Genomic DNA, 27,842 nt, shown 5'->3' with positions numbered 1-27,842 from the left:
TACCCTTCCGATTCTCTCCCCCATCGCACTGAGGGGGGGTGACCGAGGGCTGTCTGGTGCTTAGTTGCTGGCTGAGGTTAATCCCCGACAGGCAGCTGGCAAATTGTTTCAGTGGTTGACTACATTCACTTAAAAACTGAATGCAGGGGTCAGGGCAGAGGGTCTGTGAGAGTCTGCTTAAAGCTCAACTGGACAAGGCCCCTAAGCATCCTGATATAATATGAACCTGCTTTGAGCTGGGAGGGGGGGGCTCTAGATGACCACCCATGATCCCTTTTATTGTACATTATTCTGTGATTTTATGAGTCTAAAAATTACTTTCTTTAAATTCAGTGCCAGTCTTCCAGATTTATTTTAGCTTAGCTTCAGACTGTGAAGACGATTGCAAAAGCATTCCCTGTTCTCAGGAAGTTAATCCCTCCCTCTCCACAGCACTGTGTCAGCGCAGTGTGTTGCTGTCAGGTGCTCTGTGGTGTAGCAGAGAACGCCGCTATACACGAGGTCCTGCTCTTTAGCTTGTGTCTAACCCAGAACATGCTGCCCCCAGAACCTCTTTGCCCTCTCTCTGCCCCTGGAGACATAACCATCAGGTCCTTGTCACTTTTCTCCAGGACAATGACTATATATCGCTGAGGACCTCAGCTTTTTTTGGTCCATCAAACAGGTCACTGAGTTGTCTTCAATGACAGTACATACACAGCTATCAATCTGCATGGTAGTCAAGCTGCTTTTTGATTACTGTTTTATATATTCAAATGAATCGAAAAGCAAATTTTATTTTGATAGCCTATTTAATATTTAAACTTCTTATCACATATATTATAAATTTAAAATAAGGAACCCAATTTTAAGCACATTCAGAAATATTCGTTGTCAATGTTCTGTGGGAAATCAAATCACTACGCTCAATTAACAACAATGTTTAAATACACAGAATCAGAGTTTTGACCAAGACCACACAGGAACTTGGGAAAGACTGGAGTATCTTAACAGAGAGGTTGCAATCCCCAAAAGTCTCTTTATCCTCCCTGCCCCTGCAGCTGTCAAATATGGAATGTGCTGGAAGTGCCCTAAATAGCTCAACGTTGTACTTCATCTACTACGCCAGAAATACATCTGTTTTGACAAGGACGCCAGAAGCTCAGTATCTTGGACACAACGGCCTTCTCTGAACCTAGGCATTCTTTACTGTAAATCTCTTGAGATCTCTGACTAGTTGGCATTCTCAGACCATGCCTAACACCCAAACAGCTGACCCAACCCCAACAAAGCATGCATGGACTGGCCACTGCCTTTGGAACTGTAATACTGTCGTACATTTTACATAATAGCTCAGTGTTAGAACGATTGCCCATGGTGTACAATATCTTACTTCACTTCTTTTTTTTCCCCTCTAAGTAGACTCAAACTCTCGTTTCTTTCCCCTTAGGAAAGAAACGTGACCAGCTCTCTCAATGGCATTCTAGTAGGGATAAACATGAGAAGTAGTTTTGCAAACTCCTAGAGTATTGGTGCCATTCTATCGAAAATAATTCAGAATTATGTAGACCAGAATGACACAGAGAATGAACACAGAACAAAGCCCAAGGTACTCACCTGAAAGTTATAAAAACTGGACTCTGGTCTCTGCTACTATAGCTGTTTCTGTATTTTATAGAGCGAGTGTTTGGCACATGACAGTGCTGAGCTGACTGACCAGCTTACCTGATGATATGGTTTATCACTATAGGGTCTGGTGGCAGCAGCAGGTTAGTGAGTCTCTGAGGAATTTCAGAAAACTTTAGCCGTGGACAGTCAAAGATCTGGAATACAGTAAAGCACGTTATCCTTGTCCAAAACCTAACTTGCATTTAAATGAGAAAGTAAGAAATCAACGGTTCAAAAGCAAGGTGATTTTGAAAGCTGTAATTCTGGCTCCTTGCACAGACTAAATTTTTGGTCACTTCTGTCCCTGCGAATTGCTGCTGTACTGACAATCTGGGCGAGCCGACACATGCATCAGATGATGACAATTTCAGGTGTCCCACTTTTGGTTTAGCTGCTGAAGGGCACAGGACACTTTAATGGGACATCAGGATCAACTGTATCAACGACAGGAGAAAAGTGAACACTTCCTCTTGCACTAAGGGTTTGCAGCAGCATATCTTAAAGAAAACAGTTGTTTTTTACCAGAGGAAATACAAAACCAGTTTGCTTTTTTCCCCAAGGCATGTTTCCTGCAATATTTTGTGCTAAAGAAAAAAACAAGAAAACATTTTTTTGTTTTAAAACCATTTGCAATTTTTTTTTAAGATTAAGGAAAAAAAAAAGTCAACATGGTTTTACTTATTTTTAACCAAAACCTAAATAGCCTGTTGGAAGAGATCCACTCCTTTCCAATCAACATCTCATGGTTACCTCCTCTTTACTATGGTCCAGAAACTAAATATGTACTGAATTCAGAAAAACTTTTGAAAAGGATCAAAATGTGTAGTTTTTGGATGTTTTCTGTGAGCAATTGCAGTGCATTGCCATGAATCTAGAACCACTCCTTACACCTGGAGTTTTCAGAAATATAATTATTACAGCCTTTTTTTTTCTACTGGGATTTTTAGTGCTCTGAACAGGTTAATAGGCTTTTCTCTAAAGATATTCAATTTAAGCTGACTTTAAAAAGCCCCCAAACTATCTATATATTAACATTTGCCTTAAAACATGCCATTATGTGGAGGAAATTTGTAAAAATGTTGAGGCCTATGCAAATGCCTCTTAGGGAAACTATTTCCACCTGATGGAAGAGAGATACTACTTGTAGTATCGTATCTTTAAACATCAACATGCTTTGCAGCTCTAGAGACAAAGGATGCAGGCAGAGTTGACAAGAATGGACTGTCGGGTTGTAGAACGGACATACCAAGTCAGACTGTTCAGCTAGGATGCTGTGATTCCTCAGATAATCTCCTGAAATCCATAATTTTCTGGACTGAGGGAATTTAGCAGCAGAAATACCTAGAAACCAGGAATACCTTTGGACCTTTTTTCTTGCTTTTGCTTGCACCACAGTGGATTTCAAATGTCCCAGCTGATGTAAACAGCGTTTCTAAACAGAAAAGGATCCTTCTTCATCGACTCTAAAATCTGTCTAATTTGCCAGACTTCCCTGCACCCAGGAATGGTTTCTAAAAAGCAAGGAAGTAACCGAATCTGCTGAGTCTGCAACTCACTCTTTGTTTCGGTTCTGAATTCTGACACTTGATCGAGATGACTGTGGAATTCCCACTCACAACCCCTGCACACCAAGCTCCATCCCATCTGCTGCCACCACTGGCTCAACACTCCTGACATCAAGCTCCTGACATGGGTGCCCAAGAGATGACAGCTTTAAGAAGGGAGCAAGGACACACAACGGTGAGAGAGGGGGTGGGCGACTGGAGACTGAGGCTAGATGCAATTGTCCTCAAGCTTCTCACGTTCCTACTTCACTGGAGTTAACGGTCTGAACTTAGAACCTCTGGCTCTGACAGCCGATGTGGCTGCAGTAATTCTGGTGTGTGAGGTAACGCATTCAGTGATAATTTTTCAGTCTGTACTGTATTGTGTCATTAGATATAACCTCAAGCACCCCAGCACAGGAAAAGCTGGCATTCCAAATGAGCAGGCCGGTACCCAAAAGGGGATGCCAGAGACACTGCTGTGGCATGTACTGCTCCCCTAAGCGATCTGTGGGCTTCCAGCTATGACTGTGATTTTTTCCAGGAGTTACCTGCCTGAGACCATAGAGTCTACAGAAATATCATCAGACTGGAAGGCACTCCTAACCCAATTCCTTTACCCTCCACATCTCAGTCTTAAGAGTATTAGGGTGAAAACCAAAACAACTCATCATGAAATGTTTCATTTGATTTAATGGGATTCATTTTCCTCAGCACTAGCACCGGTTTTGAAAGCAAGATTAGCTACTTAGGACAATTTTGCCAGAGACCTAAGGAAAACGGAAACACTCAAATCAATCTCATTTATGACTGAAATCTGTGCAAGCGCTGCCTTCTTACGAAACTCTTCCAGATTAGCCAGCTCTGGCAGGGAGTGAGGTTCGGTCTCCTAGAAAAGGAACTTCTCAACTTTCTCATCTGACCCATCTTCTGACGATGGGAAGACAATTATCAGGTCTGATGGTATTCCTGAAGAGGAGACCTATGAGCTAATAAGCCCCTGATGAGATACACAAAGAGAAGATGGCTCCAGGAAGTTCTTATTCTAGCAAAGTTCTTAAACTGAAAATTAAAATAAATAAAAGTGAGAAGGCCCTCCTGCTTACCGTAAGTACGGTAGGAACTGCTGTACTGGATCAGACAAAGGATCTACTACACATCTACCACACTGTCCTGCCCTTGACAGTGGCCAAAAGTGGATACTAAAGGGAAAATGTAACAACAGGAGAAACATGTACTGGTCCTTCCCCCAAAAAACTCTCCCCGTCTCCACAGCTTTGCAATTATCTTGCATTTATAACAGCCCAAGATTTTTTTCCATTGGTTTGTCACTTTCGGAACTTACATACGCTTCCAGCATTTGTAATGTCCTACCGCAAGGAGTTCCGAAGTTTAACTATGCTCAGTTCCTTTTGTTTGTTTTCAATTTGCTACCTGCCAGTTTCAGTTGATGGCCTCTAATTATTTACCAAAATAAACAATAATTACTCCTTGTTCACCTTTTCCATTCTGCTCATGATTTTTCAGATCTTTTTCACCTCCCCTTTTCCATTTCCTCTTCAGGCTGGCACAAACAAAATTGAGTCTAAATTTGCTATAGATAAATAGAGAATGGAAATCAAATCATCTAAGCAATGGAGTGAACAGCTTTGTAATTTTGCCAAAAATTCTTATGTGGTTTTAAGATGGAATTTTCACTATAAATGAAAAAGACTGCATGCTGTAATTCTCAAAAAAAACCCCCCGAAACAAGAGAGTGACTATATAATCCAGGTCACTTTGGTTCTATATTCCTAAAAATACCCATGAAACTCTCAATTATTTTGTTATGTTTTGAATTTTCAAATGTGGAAAAACCCAGTGCTGCCTTTAAGTTTATTTCAAGCATTGGTCACTTTAAACTGTTGTAGGGCAAATTAATAACAGAAAAGAAAAGCTTAAAAAGAAAACTGGAACACAATTTTCATTTACTTTCAATGCTCACTAAAACATTATTCATTTATTATAACTGCCAGTACTTTCCCTAAACAGGAGTATGTCACAAACTCTGCCTTCAGGTACTTGCAAAATAAATTAGGTAAGCCTGAAGCTATACAAAAACAAAGTCAATTAAGATAATTATAGCTCAGATAACACCACCTTTACAAAATAAATATAATCATATTTACAGAAAAGGTGGAGATGCCTGTAAGTGGCCTTCTTGGTTAATTCTAGAGGCCATTGTGAAAGACAAAAAGCCTTAACGTGCTACTTTCAACACATCACGCAGATCATTGAGGGTACTTTATAATCTGAAGCAGATTTGGGAAAAAATAGCTTTTCTAATTATATCTTCCATGTCTTCTGCCCTTCATAAACAGAGAAAGAGAAGGGAAGAAAACAGGTCTACATATGATATGAAATCAGAATCAGCAGATTATTTCATGTTTCTTACTACAAAATGATACATGGGGGGAAAAAAACCCAGTAAATCAACCCAGTGAAACCATTAGAGAAAGTCCTCCTTCCTGGAAAGGGCACAACTTCTGTGGGAGTGCTGAACCACCAGATGTGGGGTTTTGACAACACCAGCACACGGGGAGGGTGCTTATTATATTAGTTGTGGTCACTGTTGAAAGCCATTCAGTACTGAAGATATTGCAAATCATTAAGGGAAGATAAAAATCAGTAATTTTCATCCATCCAGAATTTGAGGATGGATATTATAGTTTGCCTCTACAGAGCTACCATGTCCAAAAAGGAGTTACCTGCTGGAAGTACTTGTCGCAGTTAATGTATTCCTTATCGTGGGAGTCTTGCAGCTTGTTTGTTTTGATGTACTGCCAGAGAGCCTGGATGATGGCTGATCGGGTCTGTGTGTGTATCCCCAGCAAACGGGCTAACCGCGGGTCCAGTTTAAACTGTGGAGGCTGTAACAGAGACGGGGATGGAGATGGCAATAGAGAGAAAAGCAGACAGAGACACGGGTATGAAGCTGCAGCTTCAGTTCTCGGGGGACTCTGTTCCTCAGGAGAAGCCCCCCTTTCAGGGGCAGACATTGCAAAAATACAAGTTGCTCAGACGTGTACCACTGTCGGTGCTCTGGGAGGAACTATGTCTAGGGTTTGGAAAGAAAGAGGGACACTCTACACGTGCTATGCACACTGACTATCTGTATCACATGCTTCAGATAACAACAGCTTGCATGCAGACTCAGGAAAGGATTTTCCTTTTCAACATTGATGCATGATTTGACTTTAGGGAGTGGGAGAAGAAAAAGAACGGTCCTTCCTCTGAACTGCTGTGGGTTAACCACAGACAGAGAGAAGGAAGTCAGGATGATGCTTCTACTGTTGTTAATAACTGCTCAGCTGCCTCACATCCATGAAGTACCTTGGAACTCCGTTTCTCAAGCATGTTCCCACCATTCTGGTGCATACCAGAAAGTGTACCCACCCACAACTAGTCAATGGAATGTATTTCTTCTCCTGACCTCTGTGATACAACTCTTCAACTACCCTGTTCTGCATCTCTAGTAATATACATTCCTTGGATACCCTGGAATTTGGTGCTTCTTCAAGTGTGTACCCATACTCAAGTTTAATATTTGCCACATTATTAGCCAAGGATTACTCTGTTGGGTGCTAGGTCACCCAAAGCTAACTTTATAATAAATCAAGAGTTAAGGGTAAGAGAACATCTATTTTGAAGCATAAATTTATAATAATGGCAAGCATAACAAACATCATTATATTGTCTTAACACTAAAGATTCTCACTGGCTATATCAGCATTTCAGTTAGCTCTTACGCTCCCTGAAATTAATAAAATTTTCTCTCTGTTAACATAAAATGGAGTGTCTTTATACTGGATAGTTGCTATTTGCATAGAGGGGAAGGAGAATGGCACAGAATGAGTTCTTCAAGTTATACAACAAAAATGTGTCTGAGACTGAACTGCCATTGAAAAGGGAGATCCCATCTCCACTCCATTTCTATCAATTTCCTTAAGACAGCAACATTTCTTTCAGGGATGGTTTCAGTCAGATTAGTGAACTCCACAACTGCAAATCTCCATTGTTTGTGCCAAGAGAACGGAGACTGTGGCGGTGCACACCCACAACTGAAATGAAAGTGGTTTTTTGGAGCAGCTTAGCCTTACAACAGCTTACAACAGTTTGAAACTGTGCCCAGGAACCTCTTTTACATTAGATACCAAGGCAGAATAACCTAATGTTGCCAATTGTTTTCTTTTTTTCTTGTGACTGGGATCAGGGAACTGATTTGGAAGTAAGTTTTGTAGGTTTCAAATGGATCGGTTCCCTGACTTGTTTGTGTTCAGCCCACAAATACTACAATGGAACTGACTGACAGAAGGGAGGAAGCAGGAATGCCTAACGAGGCCTAAGAGTAACGGCAAGTCTAACCCTTGCAGGGCAATGTTGTCTTATGCCAGATTAGGGTGACAATGTAACCGAAACTTAACAACCCAGGAAAGCTGTGTGGTCTGCTCTCAGAAAAGGGCTGCCACTGCTACAGGGCTAGTTCAGGTACCGCTAGCAAGAGCCACTCCGAATTTCTGTACAGGACCACACACATAACTCATGTGCAACTTATCTGACTGTTCTCTAAGAAGCCTGAGGTGGAAATGCATATTCTTTCTGCAGGTGGGCAATAAAAATACTAATTATCATAGTGCCAAGAACAGTATTTTGCTCGACTGTAACAGAAACTTGATGTGTGTGTCCCCTTTACATTTTAAATAGTCTGTTGGTTTGGTATCATTCTAACCTCAATGGACTATGTGACATTTTGAGTCCAAGTATATTGGTTTTTGATGTATGTGACAGGATGAATTTGCTCTCTTGCACTATGCCCCAACAGCTGTGTTTTCCATGCCCAAAGCAGTGCACTGACCTGGTAGTCCAACATGAGGAGCAACGTGCACCGCACGCTGACATCACCGGGTCTCTTCACCTGGAAGCCGTCCGTTTCCTGGGTTGTGGGAGTTCTGTGCCACTGCCAAAGGACGAAACAAGTAAGACGGTCAGTCTTTTTTTCACTGATGTCCATTGAGGTGCAGTTTGCACAGTACACCATGCAAGAATAAGACAAGTACAAGCCTTCTGAAGATCTTGCAATTTAAAAAAAAACAAACCACAACAACCCACTCAAATCATTTCTTGCTCTGCCCTTACAATTCAGCTTTAGTGCACAATCTGTTCTGCTGTTAGCATGCTTTACTTGTCAGGAAAAACGTGCACAATTTTTTCATCATTTCATACATTCTGTTCTAAAACATGCACTACATCACTACCACATCTATGTTTTTAGACTATATAGATTCCCTTAGTAAACATTCCTAAAAAGAATGGAATTTTAAAACCTTTGAAAATACCTTAAATGAGAGAATGAATGCAAGGTAAGTTAAACAAGGTAGACAACGGGCACACAGCTGTTTATCTGTGCTAGCATCAGGCTTGTATGCAAAGGGTGCACGACCTTCTTACCTCCACAAGATGGTTGTCAGGTCCATAAAGATCTTTGTCCAGTTCAATAACCAAACTCTTAAAAAAAGATGAAAACTTCCGTTTCTGTTTGCTGAGCTGTACAATCAGAAGAAACAGAAACGTTTAAGGCTGCCTATGCGAGCTTGTGTTCTGTGCTTCCTTCTCAGGCTCTCTCTTTCTCTTCAACATTAATTCCCATATAGACCCCAAGTGTGATTAATCTAATTGAGTTTTTCCCCCGACAAACGCAGGGTAAGATGCAAAAATCTCAGCTGTAGTGGAACAGTGCACACTTAAGGGAAGATTTCCCTGACTCTCTTGATGTTACTGGAAAGGACTGGCTTGTAATGTGAACATGGCACCTGTGAGAGCGGGTCCAGAGGAGGCCACGAAATTGATCCAAGGGCTGGAGCCCCTCTGCTCTGGAGACAGGCTGAGAGAGCTGGGGCTGTTCAGCCTGGAGAAGAGAAGGCTCCGGGGAGATCTCACTGCGGCCTTTCAATGCTTAAAGGGGGCTGATAAGAAAGATGGGGACAGACTGTCTACCAAGGCCTGCAGTGACAGGATGAGGGGGAACGGTTTTAAACTGACAGAGGGGAGGTTGAGATGAGATCTGAGGAAGAAATTCTTTGCTGTGAGGGGGGTGAGAGCCTGGCCCAGGCTGCCCAGAGAAGCTGTGGCTGCCCCCTCCCTGGCAGTGTTCAAGGCCAGGTTGGATGGGGCTGGGAGCAACCTGGTCTGGTGGAAGGTGTCCCTGCCCGTGGCAGAATAGATGATCTTTGAGGTCCCTTCCAACCCAAACCACTCTATAATTCTAAGGCCACTGTCTACCTCTTATTTTAACAGCTTGTTTTTTTTTTTGATGAATGCTAATATCTTGGTCTGATTTATCAGATGACAGTAAATTTTACAGATTAATCATACACTAACTAAAAGTATTTCCTTTTACATTCTGCCTTTCCATTTAATTATCAGTATTTGCTGTTTACTGCAAGGCTCATACCATCTAAATTAAAAACTGGGAGGTCTATGATCACATAATCTGACTTTTCATAGAATACAGTCCACAGGATTTCACTGAATTTCTTCTTATTTAATGCAGAAAATCTTTTAGAAATACAACATCCTTCGATTTAAAATTTGCCAGTAATTGAGAAGCTATTTTGTTCCAGTAAAGAATCTCGTTCTTTGTTAAAATATATGCCCTAATTTCTAAACTGAATTTGTCTGACTTCAATTTCCAGATGTTGCACTTTGTCACCCCTTCATCCTCCAGCAAGGTTATGATTCTGATTCACGTACAGGTACCTCCGGACAGACAGACATGCCTTGAAAGCCTTGCCCTCTCTGGACATGCATGTTCTCCATCTGTTTATCCTATCAAATACTTAGCTTGTGAAGCCTATTCAAATAGGTGACACCTTTATTAGGAAAGTCCAAACCTCCCCACTGAGGTTTCTGAGGACTTCAGAATGATAAAACTTTTCTTCCACCCTTGCTCTGACCATCCATACATCCCCCTGTCCTCCCTAGGAATATGAACTACTTGCTTCTCCTTGTTATCCCACTCGTCACAAGATGCAATGCCTGCAGTAGGCCTGACTTACCCCACCTCTTGTGACCTGAACCCTGCCATACCTTTTAAGGGAATCATCTCATCCCTGTTCCCTCCACCTCCTCCTACCTGTCCTGTCCTTAAGTCTGCTCCATTTCCCACTGCCCTCCCTGTGCCTCCCCCACACTCCCGTTATGGCCTTATCCCTCACTCCGGCTGGACACGGCGCCCTCCCAGCACCAACAAGCCAACGCTGCCATTCAGAGATGTCTTCCCCAGTAAAGTCCACCACCCCACAGGACAATCTCTAGACCCTTGCCAGCCCCAGCGAAGCACAGGTAAGTCATACATCATCCAGGAGCTTCCCCTCCACTCGCAGCTCCCATGAAGCGATGCTGCCATCAGAGTCATCAGCGTCGGATTTTGCAGGATTAAATGTGTTGGAGATGTAAAGTCTCAGTTTCCGCTTTTGCTGTTATACAAAGAGAGAAAAGAAAAGTACACATCCAGTTTAAGTCCAAGACCTGAGGAAGCCACAGGAAAGGTGATGGTTACACATTTAGTAGAGAATCTGCATGTTTAGTACCGTTGCACCAGGTTATACTAGAATTTAAGATCTGGTTATGTGTAAGAAAATGCACTGAAAAGCTGCATCTGAAACTTCCTTTCAAAAACTATTGGCTATACAAACTTGCTAAGATGCACTGGAAGTGAAGAAAGGCAGGAGGCTGCAGGGCCAAGCCCATGAGGCTACAGATCCTGTACTTCTGGATCAGATATTTGAGAAATCATTGTAAGAAAAGCACGATATGATGCCCTTCCTGTCTAGATCCTAGCTACATCGCTCAGACTCAGCTGCAAACCTCTTGCCACATGCACGTCTCTCCCACTCGCATCGGTTCAGATTTGTAAGTGGCAGTCACAAATACAGCTAACGCTGCAAATTACATGCCGGGCACATCTCTGCCCATCTTTATTCTACCATCGTGCAGAGCCTGGTAACAGCCTTCCTACAGACACACACCCAAATGCACACAGCCCCGTCCCTGCTGCCTAACCTTCCTCTCTAACTGCCTTTCACCCTCATCAGACATGCTGCAGCTCCAGCTTGCTGGGAGACCTGAGTGGAGGAAGGCACTGTGCTTCATCCCCAACTCAGGTGCTCAAGGCTGAGAGAGATACAGTCCTGCCTGCCTGTTGTCATTTTTACAGGCTAAGGTTTCCCAATCACCGTGCTGGCTTATGGCTGCGTTATTTCTCAGCGCCCTTCTCTCCCGGGCACCATGTGGAAAACCTGGCCATTAACTCTGACACGTGGATTCCAGAAAAGATGCTGCCAAAATTTCCTTGGGACTCTAATCTCAAATACCTGTTTACAATATAATGACAAAAAGGCTACAGTTGTCAAGTTAATGCAGTCAAAACAACCTTCATACAACATAAGGAAGGAGTAGTCTTGTAAAGCTCTCACACTCACACACATATAGGAGAGAGGGAAGTTATATACATCAGGTCAGAAAACTAAACATCTGATATGGCATAGAGGAATGTGGGAGGCAGAGATGTAGGGCTGAAGAGGAACAAGAAAATGACTACATTTTGCCAAATCTAGAGAAGACAGTGACAGAAAGGCTTGATGGAAATGGAGTATCAATACTACGCACTGAGAGAGCACAGGATTTTCAGCAGTGCTGAGACTCCAGGAAATGACAGGTTGACACAGTTAAGAACAGGCAGATAGGTAGAAAAATATTCCTGGAAATCCATATTCTTTCTCCATCCTTTCCTACAGGATTTCTGTTGTTAAAGTGCTCCTTCAGTATATAAAAAAATTTTTTTTAATGCCCCAGAATCTTTATTTGGTGTGGAGGACTTGTGAAGGACTTCACATTTCTAAATTCACAGCTCCTCGAATTAACTTGCACATTTTAGGCACCGTTCCTGAATTTTATCCCCACTTGGATTATTTGCAAAACTGTATCTATAGGCATAAGCAGCTTTTTTCTTATTAGTTCCTCCCAGATACTCTACTGGTATTTCAGGTTTGTATCACTGATTCCATTTCCTTCTCTTTTCATTTCCAAAGACAATATCTCCATTCTCCCTTTTACCCTGGAAACTCCGACTCTCGCCATATCTCCCCATATCCAGGTGGGAACTGTGTCTGTTCCCTCTGAAGTCTGACATTTCATCACTAAGATCATCCTCCGCAATGACATCCTTATTCAAATCTGAATGTTTCGGATGCCTGCCTTCCTCCTAGCTTTCAGGCTCTAGCTTCCTTGTACAGTCCACCTAAAACCAAGTTAGGAGCAACGCCTGACTCCACTGTGACACACAAAACACCTCCCTTCACGCTCTCCACTGTTCCTCTTCGCTAACCCCTCATCATTCTCTTTCAGGTCGTGCCCAAGCCAGATGCAGCTCACACTGCAGAACTGCTCTCCCGTGGGTTCCCTGCACTTCCCCCGCTCTGCCAAAGTCAGAGTTTGTTTCTGCCACATCTCTCTCTTCAATTTACAGTGCTTTCTTCTGCACAACGAACCCTCTTTCTCAAATTTAATCCCTTCCTCACTGTAACTCAATCAGCCCACTTCTTCCACATTGTCATCAGAAAGGAACTTAGAATAATTATGAATAAAAATCCTAAGTAATGGCTATCTCTGAAGTTATCTTTTGTCCTACTTCCTACATATCTTGATTTTAGATCGAAAACCATTCAGCCTTTGACTCCAACATGTTCCAGACACTACTGACACCCTGCAAGTACTGAGGGATGCTGAGCCTTTAGTCTCTGCTGAGCAAAGGCATTCTATCCAACAGGCAAAATGTGTAGCCTGCACCCCGGGGGCTGTCTTCAGATCTTGGCCCAAAAGGTACTGCAGATTTGCAACACTATGAAGGCAGTGATTATCTCCCAAATGCAACCACAGAAAGATCCTCGCTTCTGACTCGGAATAAACATCCAGGAAATCAGTCAAACAGGGCAACTGCACAGCTGCAAGAGGACCCCAACGCCAAGTGGGCTTTAAATCTAACAAAAATCTTTATTAGAACACAAAGCAGAATAAGGAAACATAAAGAAGGAAAACTCACATTTGCTGGGTAAAATGGAATTAAGAAAAAAAAGACTTTGTAAACCAAATTTTCTCTGCTCACATGTCCTTGAAAATGGCTCATTTCTTCAGGCTTGGTCTTATTCCAGCAACTCTGTGATTTCACGGGTTGCAGAAAACTCTGTAGGGTCATTTCTGGGGAGACACAGAGAATCCTCTCTTTTTATTCCTTGAGATCCAACTGTGTTTGTGCCAGTGCCTTTCCTCAGGAGGCTCCAAATTTCTGCTTTTTCTCCCAGCTTCTTACTCAATGAGGTGGTCCCTCGTCCTGCTGGGCTGACTGCCCTGCCCTGCACTCCAGCTGGCACAATCTCCCCTCAGAGGGCTCTACCAGGCCAAGTGCACCTTAGGACACGACAAACACCAGCCTTTCTACTGCTTTCTACCACTGAGCCACCACCCTTTCAAAGGAACCTACACAGACAACTGCAAACTGGAGTTGGCCACCACAATTGTCATAGCCAGTAACTCTAGACCTGACCTGCTCTGGAACTAGATGGTCTTTGAGGTCCCCCTCCAACCCAAACCATTCTGTGATTCTATGATATTTAATGAGTTCAAAATTCTACCAACACATAAAAAACACCTGTAGACAGTTCTATAAAAACTTCAACAACAAAAAAAACCCTCCAAAAAAGTCGAAGAAATGTTACAGAGGAATAAAACAGAGAATAGTATGCACAATAGTCTATAAAGTAAGTTATAGCAGCTTATTTGGCAGTTGTATACTACACTCTCTCAGGAAGTGGATCGGGAGGTGTATACTGACGGGTGATAAGAACAGCGAGGTGCACTGAAAAATTCTTTCTCTACAGTGATTGAGAGGACTGAATTCTTTACCTAAGAAAAGAGAACATCAAAGAACCTGAAAGACACATTTAAAATATGGGCTGATCTGAAGAAGGAGATTAGGTGTTTGCCTTTTCCTTATCTCACAATGCAAAAAGCAGAACACAAAATTATGCCACAAGACCACAAATTCAAACCTGATAAATGGAAGTATGTCCTGTATGCTCTACAAAGCATAATGAACCACAGTTAACCCACAGAACTCATTGTCACAGAACATACACTTAGAATTTGCAGGTTTTTAAGCCAGAAGAGACTTTATTGTCCAGTTCAATTTCCTGTGCAACACAGGCTCTAATCATTCATCAAACAGGGCAGCTCCTTTTAAAGGACTGCTAGTGTTGACTTAAAGACTTGACATAATGAAAAATCTATTACATCTCTGATATCTTGCTCTAGTGGTCATAAATATGCACATTAATCAGTCTTAATGGGTCTATCTTTGAACTACCAACCAGCTGTTGGACCAAAGCCAAAAGCTCTTTAAAAAAAAACCCAAAACCAACCCAAAAAACAGGGAAGGGGCTGGAGTAGCTATATTATGTACAGATCCCAGGAATATTCAGTCACATGAGTATTTGAGAATTTTAAAATATGTCAAACCTTTCTGTGTCTTAATATAAACTGATCTCTGATTACTGGAATGTAGGTGGAACTGTTACCTACAGTTGGAAGGGTTTCTGGCACCTTCCTATGAAGTATTTAGCACTGGAACACATCACCCAGAGAGGCTGTGGAGTCTCCCACCTTGGAGATGTTCAGAAGCCATCTGGACATGGTCCTGGGCAACCAGCTCTAGGTGTCCCTGCTTGAGCAGGGAGTTGGACAAGATGACTTCCAGAGGTCCCTTCCAACTTCAACAAATCTGTGATCCTGTTTCTGGTCACTATTAGTAAGGACACTGATCCACACCAGCCTCATAATCTCTGTTGCCACTGCATGTGGGAGAGGGAGGGTGATTATGCAAGATTTAACCATGTTCCCATCAAATACTTAAGCTAGTTTGTGATGGGTTAAGAATGCACATGTACTTTGCCTGTTTGTGTCAAGGCTGAGCAACTTTTTGCCCAGTGGTTTGTTTCAGTCCTAACTAGTTAAAAGCAGCGCAGCATGGTAAGTCTGTGGGCGCAGTCTCTGACAGTGTGTAACTATCCAGCCAACAAGCCAGCCAGTAACGCAGTCACACATGTTCCTGTTGTCCCATTGGCAACTCAGTTCTCTCAATAATAACATGTGTAAGAACCCCCAGATCAGTCTAGAGAAGACAACCTGGGAACTCCTAGGGCCAAGTTCAGGGGTGTCCAAAAGGAGATGGGCTCACCTAAAGCCCACTGACTCTGAGGTGACCCTCAAAGACTGGTGACTGCAGATCAATACACATGTTAAGGCGAAGGACGGTAAGACAACCACAAGGCATGACCCAACTCTCCCAGTGTATAACTGCATACTAATCGGAGGACGTATCTGTTGCCGGACTGATCTCCTCACACTAGGGAAACCGTAAGCTATTTGCCTTTATTTTATTTTGTAAATGTTATGGTCGATGATTAAAGATGAGAAAATTCCTAATAAAATTCCCTCGATAAATGGTTTTGTTTAAATTGAAATTGCCATCAATTCTGTTTTGCCTTCAGTGTATTTCTACTTTAAATGGCTTGCACAGACATTTCCCCTGCAGAGCTTTAAAATATCTTATCAAAACCACTGTAGTGCCTGATGGAATACACCAATGGGCCCTAGGGTCACTGAGCTGGCAGCAACAGTAAGTCCAGGTCACAGGTCTGTACCATGTAATGCTTTTAGAACCCATGTAGATACAATTTCAAAAATTAAATCTTTGTTTCCCCTCCTTGATTTGGAGGAATTTTGCTTCTCTGACAATTACAACCTCTTTCTAATTGCAAGCCTAACATTTATTCAGTCACCTTTTCCCCATCTGTTCTTGTGCCGGCATTGTCCTTCAGCCTAAATGTCGATACTTTTCCTCCCTTGTGCCAAACAGGCAGCCGCTCCCAGCGCCTCCCAAATTTTTTTGTGTTCACATACAAAAGCCAAGTGACATTCACTAGGTGAATCTCCCTTCCCCAGAAGCTCTTTTTTCGCATGATCATTCTAGTTTGAACTGTTCATTTCGAGCGTCGATGACACCATGTTCCAGCTTTAACAACCAGATGAGATGTCACTAGGGCCTTCTGCAGCAACTAGAACTTTTCTGTTGCTACAGAGAATTCTAGTTACTGACCTGTCCTAAGACTTCTTATCTCAGTCGCATCACGTTAAGTGTATGATTGTTATAATCAGAATAATAAACCCCACCTTTAATGATATTTCAAATCAATTGGTAACTATTTTATAGCAGAAATTCCTCCAATTAAGCCAGCACCAAGACCAACCTGACAGTCACAGAAAAGGAATTACACTGCCCATGTGCTGCAGACATCAAAGTGAAGAGGGGAATCTACAACAGCTAAAAGTGATGGGGCTGCCACTGCTCTCAGTTACCTTAAATTTTCTTTGGTAAACCCCACCTCTTTCTCCATAACATCCCATGAAGAATGAATAAAATGCTTTGGGGTAAATGATACCTACTGCATTTGTTGACTGAAGTGAGTGCAGGTTTGATTCCAGGAGCTCAATGACCGTAGGGTTCAGAGTATGACACAAAAATCTCCGCAAATTATTTGTTCTTCTGCCCCTAAGAATATCCCTTGGATGCTTGAGGTTTAGAACTCAATACACAGAAAAGATGGGAGTCTCTTAGAACGACAGAACTGCAGAGTTCAGGTACGAGGTGCTGCGGACGCAAGGCAGACTGAGCAAAAAAGACCCAGTCTTGCCTGAGAAGGCAGAGGACCAGGCAGAAACCTCAGTGTTTCAGGAAAAATGCAAATTCCCTTCTGCCAACAATCTGATAGCAATTCCTCAGTCATCTTAAAACCTGAAAGCAGGGAAAGAACAATTTACAAAACCAATGAGAGACACATTGTGACTGTATTCAGAGGCTACTACTGGTTTTTAACCTAAAAATTGAGAACCTGGGAGTAGATCGTTTGGTTTGAGGAACCACAACTACACTCAGGTCTGGTAAACTCCATGTCCCACACCAGCTCACTGTGAAAGAGTGACAGTCCCTGGATAACAATCTGATTTGGGTGAGACCAAACTATTGTCTGCGGTGCCAGGGCTTGGAGTAGGAGCCTTGCTTGTGGGATGGGTCACTAGATGCCCTCCTTTCAGCCAGGTGACCTCTGATTCAAGCCTTGGGATGAAAATCATCTCAGTCTTAAAATTATGTTTATGATGTCCAGTTATCTCAGGCTTAGACAACGGAGAGAAATGGGCACTTTTTAGGGCATGATGTATCCATATTCTTTTAAATATCTACTTCTGTATGAGAAGAACTGTGCCCTGAACTCCATGGCCTACAATGACTAAACCTCTCAACCATAAAGGGAGCCCAGAGTGACCAGCTTACGTACAAATAAGTACAATGTAGATGTCTATACTTAGCCAAATAAATCCCACTCCCAAAGTGCCCCATGGCCCTAGCTGTCCACATTTTCAGTAATGCATTCTTCTTTCATGACATCTACTCTGAGCCATATGGTTTCTGTTTCCTTCAGGCCACGGAGCTTGCTGTATCTGTACCTCTAGCCACAGCGCAGTCAAACAGCCCTGCCTGCCTGACTCCTCCTGAAAAGCCCTCTCCGCACTTCTGAGCGCGTGAGCCGGTGGGTCTGCCATGAAGCCAAGGGCTCCTGCACGAGCGGCACGCAGCAGATGCTGCCCTGCGGACGAGGAATTCCGAGACTCTCGTGACAGATGCAGTCCAAGGACACAGGACTGACAGGAGGAGAGGAAAGAACACACTACTACCCAACAGGCAGGAAAAAGACACGGCGGGACCTAGACTGGAAAAGCCGGCAGCTGAGAGGGGCTGCTGAGAGGGGTAAAGCGAGCTGGCAGGTGGTGAAGGCCGTCTCCCCGCTCCAGCCAGCCTCGCAGCCCCAGGGCCTCCGTTGCTCTCTGAGCAATCCACAGCCGTCACCTGCCGCAACAGTGCGGCTGTTCACAGAAGACCCCAGAAGGATCAAGAGGCCCCACACATTTTATGCGCTATCCTCAACCAAAAGTGTTTGAAACATTTCCCCCCAAATTTCTCCAGAACAATTAGTCTTCAGACAGAAAAAAAAACAGCCTGAGCAACACTAGACCATCAACCTGTGGTTCCCAAAGACTGTTTCTAGCTACAACTCAATCACTGTGACCAAGATGATAACTGCAACTACAACTGTCCTGTATATTCCCTGCATATTATCACATACCTCAGACAAATTTAAATTTTTCCCAGGATTACAATCCCATCTTGGGAGCCACTGTTTTAAGGCAAATATTTCAAAATTACAAGAGCTTTTGATAAGAGATGGAAATGTAGAGATAACTTTTATTGCTGTTACCAATGCTTCAACTATAATAAAATGAAAATACTTCACACCAGAAAAACCCGAATTTATCTAGGTTTAGCTCTATTTTGACAGGTCTTGAATTTCACAGCTGCTACATACTAAGTCTAGACATGAATTTGAAAAACATCTGTCTGATCATTCTTTAGATGTTAACTAGCTGAGTAACTGATACGTAAAATGTGTTTGCTGAGCCCTAGACGGAAACAGAATTTTCTGACTAGAGTTTCTGCAGTGTTGTGCCTCCTACACTCTTCCCATTACAAGCCCTGAGTATCTCCATTGTACAGCTTAGAGCTGGAACCTCATGTACTGGTCAATTCCCTAGTTAAAGAGTTTGCCACACAATAAACGTCTTCCTGCAGATTTATGAATGCAAGTCTAAGTCTTCAATTACTTTTAAACATGGACAAGTCCCTAGCTGGTTTAAAATAATGGTGTTCTACCCACATTAAGAAGCCAATACAAATTATTCCTTCTGAGAGTCCAGTTTAATATACACAACACTTTTTGACTACGAACTCGTGATTTAAACCATCCACACTTCGGTTTCCTATCTGTAAAATACGTATGTTAATGGAACTTAATTTTTTCCATTTTTTTTTTCTGTTTCATATGTATCAATTGGAAAAACACCAGAGGTAAAAACCTTCCACATCTCATCAGATACCTGTACAGTGACAAGCAGAATGGAGTCTTGATCTTAGTTGGGCTGATAACCATTACTGTGGTACAGACAAGAACGGCAGCTTTACTTCACAGTAGACATGCAGCTACAAAACTCTTCATACTACAGGATTTACTGTATGAATGAGTATGAGCATTCAATAGTCACAAGAACTTAAGTAAGAAATGAAAAGAAATTTGTCACAATGAGAGTGGCCAAACATTGGAACGGATTGCCCAAAGAGGCTGTGAAACCTCCATCCTTGGAGATTTTCAAAACTCAACAAGGCCTTGACAACCCTGTTTTGAGCAGGAGGTTGACCTAGATGACTTCCATAGTTTCCTCCTACCTAAACTTTCCCACGATTCAGTTGAATAGACTCAGAAAACTTAGGAAAAGACCATTTCAGTAGGATAGTGAATAGTACGAATAGTGAAGTGCTAGACTTGATCTAACAGAAATTGCAGAAAGTGTCACCCATTCTTTTCTTACATGAATCATCCTTTCACAGACCATGTAAATGTGTACATTTTTGCAGGATCTTTAGCAATTTTTCTGAAATTCTTCCCATTATATGTTCTGTTATTCCACAACTTTACCTTTTGACTGAATTCTAATAGGAAATGTAACACATCTCTTCAGCACACCTCTCTAATCTCTTATTTTCTTCTTTTTAATCATTCTAATACAAAGTTCAAAAAACAGTTTTATTTATCCAGAAGCTATTATTCCCCTTATTAAAGGCTTTCAGCAGCTAGAGGTGGTAATATCCACAGAATTTTCTCCACCACTTTTCCATGCATGCTGCTCCCCAGCTGCTTATTCTTAGGAGCTTTGTCTGACCTGTTTCAAAATATCTCTGTTAACAGGACTTTTGCTGGAAAGATCATTCCACCATGTAATACAAGGATCATTTTTTTCCCCCTAACTAAATCTACAAATTGTTCATGACATACCTTCATTGGCCTCTTCAGCGCTTCCTGAATATCCACGCGCTTCCGCATAATGGTCTGGTCTAGTTTGCGTTCAAAGGCCAACAGATCCATGTAGGCCTGGGACTCAGGAACCAGCTCCCGGATCTGAGAAGGAAGCAAGGAATATCCAAGCACTGGAAGCAAGAATCGATTGTGTTCCAGAGCAGTAACACCGACACCTTCCCAGCCCTTAGACAGAGGTGCTCAGAAGGAGTTATCCCTAAGACAGCGGATCCCAATTAGTGGGGCAGGTCTGTGTCATGGTACAAGCACATGACTGAAAAGCTGGAGCATGGAACTAAAGCTAATGAACTCTGGAAGACCCCAGCTGGATCCACAAGGCCTGAATCGTGGCTGCTTTTTTTCAAGTGAGGCTTAGCTACAAGCAGCCCGGGAGCCACTGCTCTCAGCAATGCAAAGTGCAGTAAACCTATCCTGTTCAAACTGAAAAAGGGCTGGGTCTCTCTAGACTAAAAATGAAGGGTGCATGTTCATGTCGATTTTTTAAAAACAAGTGTTACCCATCGTAGGTAAACCCACCATTTAGGAAGTCAACCTTTGTCAACATGTCTTCTTGGCTGAGGTGAAACTGACCTTCACATCAAAGCTTCAACATGATGAGCTATGGGGTGGCAACTTACGATCTTGCCAACTGTCATTGGTATTTCAATAAATTAGCTAAACTACATTAGTTCTATTAACAAACCCCCTTTTTATTTCCCCCTTTCCAGAGAAGTTAGCAGTGGAGGTGATATGAAGTAGGTTCGGAGGAAGACCTAACGATCTGAGCTTGGAAATGGGCAAGTATACCCTTACACGAAACAGTCGGTTCTTAATTGGAAATAACTCATGCAGGCAAACCCCAAAAGAAAGGAACTGCTAAGTAATTATAGTAAATCTACTGGACTGCCTGGTCTATTTCTATGATATTCACCTTAGCTTTCACCTATACAACTAAAATGTTTAACTGTTAGAATACTTCTGTTCTATAGGAACTGAAAGCTAGTTGGTATTCCTGTTTTGCTTTAGAATCAGAAGTCTACAGTTTTAGTTTGGTGTAAGACACAAACACCTGTGTGAGAGACACCAGGCATGCACCTGTTCACCACATTCTGCAAAGACACAAGAACTATCGCACGAGGTCATCCCAACAGTCCGTCTATCCTAGTATCGCGTCTCTGACAGCATTTGAGAGCTGCTGCCCTTTAGTACCTCCAACAGCCTGAGGCATGGCACTCCAGAACCTCAACAGGCAGCGTGTGAAGAAGTACCTCCTCTTGCTCACTTTGAACCTGCCATCTGTTAGCTTCATTTGATGCCACCTTCTGCACAGCCGGAGCAGCACCGGGCTGGCGTTCCCTCTGCTCCCTCTCCATACTGCTCGGACATTTCACAGTTTTTTGTCATCCCTTTCTTAATATTTTTATTTTCCAGCCTGAAGAGGAACTATTCCTCCCGTCTGTATTTAGACTGATCAAGACTATCAAATACATGTCTCAACTTTATTTATTTGTTTGTTTTGAGATGCTAGAACACCTGCTCTATTTACAGCAGGACTGGCCCTTTGGAGAAGCAGAAACCACAGAGCCAAAAACTCTGTTCAGCTTTAGCTGAACCACTATATTTTTAACTGCTTGTATTCCTTCACAAAGTCTTACTATCAGCAGAATAATAGAAGAACATGAGAATTTTTAAGAGCGAAGCACAAAGAGCAAGCATTGCCCTGGAAACATCAAGGAGTTGCCAGACAGCTTGCAGAATGAAGACAGCTAGGCAATACTTCTTCCCTACGTGAATACAGATCTTTGGACCCAACAAAATACCCCAGTGCTTTTATCCTGTCCCACACAGAAGAAAAGATTCCTCAGTTCCTTCCACAGAGAGGAAATTAATCATGCTGTACTGCAATTAAAAATTCTGGACCCAGAACGTAGTTTCAGTCTTTTAGCCCCAAGTTCCAGCACAGTCAGTTCATGAACTCCGAGGCACATGATGAAGCAGGGAGCTGGCCTACACAGCCCTCAAAGTAAAGCATATACTACAGCTGTGACACAACCTTCCCAGCTGGTTCACAGGGTACTGGACCCAGGATCTAATGAAATTTCTAATAAGTTTGTAGAAACAGCAGTAATCTTCAGTAAATATTTCTATTCCACACTTTTACATCTCTTACCACATGAAAGTGAAAAGATATTTCCTATTCCATTCCTATAACCAAACTGGATGTTAAACATTATAAGATGTTATAAAAGCATAAACACTTTAAAATCAGCCAGCAAAGATAATACTGCATCTAATTCCTTGAACTGAAAATGGCTGCAGGTTGTGAGAGCATTTGGGAGAAGAACTGTACTTGCCTGTGTTTGTACTGTTCTCTAGGTATGTGTTACGGTCACAGCGAAGACGGGATACTGGGCTAGATCAAGGGTTCACTCATGGCAGTTGTGGCTGCTCTTAGAGTCTTTTGCTTTTTCACCCTACTATTGGAATAGTCTTTTGGAGGCAGGATAATGTTCCAATTTCATACTCTTTCCCAATTTCCCCTCAAGAGTGAGAGGAAAAAAGGGGAGCCCAGAAGCATCACATCACTATGAAGAATTTTCTTTGCTTCTGGTACATCTCAGCTCAAAAGATAAAGGTACTCTTACACTCCAGCCAGTAGTACATAATGCAGTTTTCAGTTTTCTTCAGGATCTCTGCAGTCTGCCTAACTCCTTCTTCTTGCATGGTTTGCCCTAACTGAAAAGTTCATAGCTCCATGCAATTCTCCTCTCTTCTTCTACAAAAGTTCTAACTATAAATGTGTAAAAAGTATTTCAAGACCTGAATTCTCCATTCTGGCCTTCAACTATTTCAAGAAACTACAAAAAGCACCTAGCAATCTCATCTTCTGAGGATTTGAAGCATGTATGTTAGAACTTATCTTAGATTATATGGATAACTGGAATAGATTATTATTAACATCAGCAAGATAGTGCCTTTCTAGAGGCTAGGGTTCTTTTTTTCCCTACTGCAAAAATTCAGATGTTTCAAAATTTTAAAAATTAATAAGAAGAGATTATTATTAAAGTACACACTTTTATCCTTGATTTCCACAGCAGCAACGCTACAGTCCCTGGGATATGAAAAACACCACGGGACAGCTCGTATGACTGGCACAGTGCGACAGCTCGGAAGGCAACGACAACAGGCTGCACGCTGGGCAAGGCTCCATCCCAATGCTGAGAGTTGCACTGAACACACAATACTGCGAGGGGCATCTCCTACAAACCACCCGAACAAGAAGGAGACAAAGCCTTTCTTAGACATCTGGAGGAAGCCCCATGGTTGCAGGCCCTCGTTCTCATGGGGGAACTTCAACCACCGTGACGTCCGCTTTGAGGGCAGGAGCACTGGGCACAAGCACTACAGGGGATTCCTGCGTTGGACTGACGACAATTTCTCAATGCAGGTGATCAACAAGCCAGCAAGGGGAGGTGCTCTGCTGGACCCATTGCTCACAAAGAAGGAAGAACTGGTTGGGGGTGCGAAGGTTAAGGGCAGCCCTGGCTGCAGCAACCATGAGATGGCAGAGTTTGCGAACCTGAGAGAAGCAAGCAAGACCCGGACTTCAGGAGAGCAGGTTTTGGCTTGTTCAGAGATCTGCCCAGAAGGATCCTATGGGACACTGGGAACCCTGGAGGACAAAGGGGCTCAGGGAAACTCGCTGAACTTCAAGGACAACCTCTTCAAAGCCAAGGGCAATGATCAGACCAATGTGCACGGAGTTGAGCAGGCCTGGCAGGAGCCCAGCAGAGTTAAGTAGGGAATCCCTGACTGGCCTCAAATGCAAAGAGGGAGGGCACAGAGGTGCAAGCAGGGATGGTCTGCCCAGCAGGAACAGCACAGCGGTGCCCAAGCACACAAGCATGAAATTCGGAAAGTCAAAGCTCAGCTGGAATTGAACCTAGCAACGGACATGACGGGCAACAAGAAAGTAATCTGCAAATGGGTCAGCAGCAGAAGGAAGACTAAGGAAAACCCGGTCTGGTTCTGCCGCTCATGTCAAAAGCCATGGAAAAGGCCGAGGCACTCAGTGCTGTCTTTGCCTCCGCCTCTCCTGGTAAGTCCTGTCCTCAGGCCTCCCAGATCCCTGAGCCTACGTGAGAGTCAGGGGAGCACGGCTGTTCAGAGGGACCTCGACAGGCTGCAGAAACAGGACGGTGGTTCAACGTTGTAACGTTCAGCAAAGGCCAATAAAGGCTGCAGAGGACCACCAGCCACGTGCCTACCAAGAGAAGCTGCAAGAGACGGGTTTGAGAAGGGGAAAGGGAGATCCTGTTGGTGAGTGCAACTGCTGTATGGGATGGTGAAGAAAAGACAGAGCCAGCCTCCTCTTGGAGGTGGACAACAACGGGATGAGAGGCAACAGAAACTCACTGCAATACAGCCAACTGACTCGGAGGAAGGAACTTTTTTTTTTAAAAAAAAACCATGATGGTTCCAAAAGATTGGAACAGGCTGCCAAAAGATGCTGTGGGATGTCCACCCTTGGTTGGAGGTATTCAGAACACGACTGGAAAATGTCCTGAGCAACCTGATGTAATTTGAACATGTTTTGTGCAACAGTTGGTCTGCACGACTTCCGAGGGTCCTTCTGGTCCAAATTATTTTGTGATTACTGAGGCTTAAAGAGTTGTTTACCCAAATCATGGTTTTGCCAGATATTCAGTGAATCCTTTGTGTGTTTGAGGACTAAGAGGTTGCTTTCAGCCTATATGTTATAGAGACTAAATTACAGTTAATTTTTATTTTATTCTATGCAACTGTGAATACATGTTACATGTACTACACGTATTGCAAGTAAAATGCACAAGTAATATATTTAAATCATGAGCACATATGCAAACAAGGCTTACAGTTCCTCAGGAGGGTTCCAAAGGAATCAACAGAAATGCTAGTCTATCTAATATCCTCTAAGTATATTTAAGGACATCTCCAAATCAAAAACGGTGGAAGACATTAGCACTGACGGAAAGTAAATGAGAACAGAGCAGCCATACAGCAGCAGGGACTCTCCATAAAGCTGGGCTACTCAGGGAAACTTTTTTTATACAGCCAGAGGTAGCCCAGTAATGACAGTCACCCTTCCAGAACACTGGCTAACTAACCTGAACACCTCTGAAAATGAGAAATTAACACCTTCAGTTCATCTTTGTCCTTCCCTTACTTCAGACGTGGCACTAGCCACCAGGAATGGCTAATTTGTCATTACCAAACAAACAAGTCAGGGATAATGCACCTTTTGAAATCCTCGACTCCAAACAGGTTAACAGTAGCATTGTAACAGATGAAGTATCTAAGGCTAGGGAGAGGTAAGGCTGAGACACAGAGAAGTCTTTCGCTTGGCCAGCAGCCTGGCTGGAGAAGACCACCACTGGAAGAGGCGGCCTCCCTTCATGTTTGAGGCTGCCATTCCAGACCTGAGAGTAGCAGATTCCGCTCAAAACATCGATCAAGATCAGCTGCAGGTTAGAGTACCTGGTGTAGAAAGTACGCTGGCTTTAATCCACTTGTAAGGTCCCGTGGTAGAAAGTCAAACCAGTAAAACTTGATAACACTTTTGAATTGTCACAGGGAGTTAGCGCTAGATCTGACACATGCCCATTACCTTTCTGCTTCTGTATTTGCAGCTGAAAGCAACATTTATCTTATCATTACGCAATGGTGTGAAATAGAAGTGTCAATCTTCAGAACAAGTACACACAGCAAACAACTGCTCTGAGTGTACGAGGAAAACCTTCCAGAGGGGCAGAGAGACTCCCCTGACTCTGAATTTATATTTTGCTGTCTGGCTGTCACCAAGAAAAGGAAGGGCTGTGAGTGAACCCTAACTGGACTTGGCAGCTGTCAAGCAGAGAGGAGAACATAAGAAAAATATTGTTTGAACACCAGAAGTGCATTCTCCCCTCCTTCTCTGCACCTGCAGCAGACAGTCATCTAATCCAGCAATCCTCAGCGCAGAGGCAGAATCCTCAGTCTTCACTTCCCAACCCTCAAAAAAACAGGTTCTAATTCAAAAACTTCTTCCCTCTCTTTTCACTTTGACATCCTATTAACTCCTAGTCCTATCCCCCACTTAGCCCCAACTCCATCATAACCATCACCACCCTAATAATGCAATTGTGTTGGGGAATGGGGTGCACTTGTCAATTTATTTTGAATGTTATCTTTATTCTGGCTATCTCATTACCAAATAAATACTAGCAAAGGAAAAAGAGTTTCATGAGAGAAAATATTTATCTGTTTATAGTCACAGAATTATGGGAAGAAACCCAAAGAGTTAAGTTGTCTTTTGACTTAAAGCAGAGAAGAAATGTAGAAGCGGGAGAGATAAGCCTGTTATGTGCAGCTAAAAGATACAAGCAGGATTTAGAGAGATTTACTCTGATTTCCCTACAATGTTTTAAGCAGAATGTCAAGAACATGTCCCAGTTATGAAATACAGAGTCACAGACACGTAAATCTAGACTAAACTCTCTCAAGTACACCGAAGGAACAACTCTGCTTCGGTCTCCAAGGCTATAGAGAAAGATACACATTATGTCAAAACTGATTGAACGGGTCCATTCCGAGCTAATTATTCTGTGGCTGGAAGAGTACTAAAAAGCATCGTGTGAATTCCGAATTTATTCTTCTAAATATCAAGAGACGTAGCTGCATCACTTCTGCAAGAAAATTATGTCCCATCCATTCCTTAAAGATCTCAGAAATAATGGAAAAATAAAGGAAATAGGTATTTTAGACTTTCAAGTGGTCCTTAGGGATACAATCCTTCACAAAAACTTTTTGAGAAATTCACAGTGACACACAGATAAAAAGCAAATACTGGCCATGTGTTGCCCCAGAAAGCTGAAAAAAAGCAGCAAGACAAAGATTCAGTTTTCGTCATGGCCAAGTGATACACGAAACCTTACATCTTTCAACAACTTTGACTTGGCATTTTTATTAAAATGCTCCAGAAGAGGACAAAAGGGACATTAATGCATTAAGAGCTGTAAAATTTTTAGTTATTACAACCTGAAAAGACTGTAAGACACATCAGAAAAGGCTTTTTCTGAGTTTGCTGAGGGAGCTGCATGGGGAACAGAATCTACAAGGGACACAGGATGGGACTGCAGGGAATATTTCAACATGAGTGATTTTAAATACATACGCTCTTACTTACAGGCAAATCCTCAGGCCTGTCTCGTAGAAGTTAAACAAAACCAAAACAAAGTCGCGATAAATTCTCATGATAGGGTCAGACTTCAGACTGTCTAGTTGTATGACACTAAAAATAAATTAGTACTTTTTTCCTTCTCCCATAAGATCAAATATGTGCTCTTTCTTTTCAAAGCCTTCCATAAGGCCTGCCACTCTGTAGTAAAACTAAATAGACCTCTCAGTGCAACTATTAGGAGTTGATACACGCAGACCATAAAAGAACAGACACAATACTGATAGGAAATGACAGAAAAAAAATCAGTATCAGTGATGGAAAACCCGAGCTGAGGCTGGA

The 27,842-nt window shown here is 42.7% G+C and overlaps 1 protein-coding gene across 1 annotated transcript in view; it reads right to left on the bottom strand.

Annotated features, from left to right (window-relative positions):
- The window catches only part of SMARCD3 (SWI/SNF related, matrix associated, actin dependent regulator of chromatin, subfamily d, member 3), a gene marked incomplete at its 3' end in the record, with an annotated part of 57,615 nt that overhangs the window by 6,647 nt on the left and 23,126 nt on the right, over positions 1-27,842 (bottom strand). The window contains exons 4-9 of the mRNA XM_068405640.1: positions 20,285-20,407; positions 10,583-10,705; positions 8,679-8,774; positions 8,086-8,187; positions 5,939-6,100; positions 1,705-1,802 (exon numbers count right to left, since the gene is read on the bottom strand). Coding sequence (XP_068261741.1) covers positions 1,705-1,802; positions 5,939-6,100; positions 8,086-8,187; positions 8,679-8,774; positions 10,583-10,705; positions 20,285-20,407 — 704 coding nt within the window. The remainder of the gene's footprint in view (positions 1-1,704; positions 1,803-5,938; positions 6,101-8,085; positions 8,188-8,678; positions 8,775-10,582; positions 10,706-20,284; positions 20,408-27,842) is intronic.

The sequence above is a fragment of the Nyctibius grandis genome, chromosome 7, assembly GCF_013368605.1.
Source record: "Nyctibius grandis isolate bNycGra1 chromosome 7, bNycGra1.pri, whole genome shotgun sequence".
NCBI classification, from domain to species: domain Eukaryota; kingdom Metazoa; phylum Chordata; class Aves; order Nyctibiiformes; family Nyctibiidae; genus Nyctibius; species Nyctibius grandis.
This window is presented reverse-complemented; position numbering and strand designations above follow the sequence as displayed.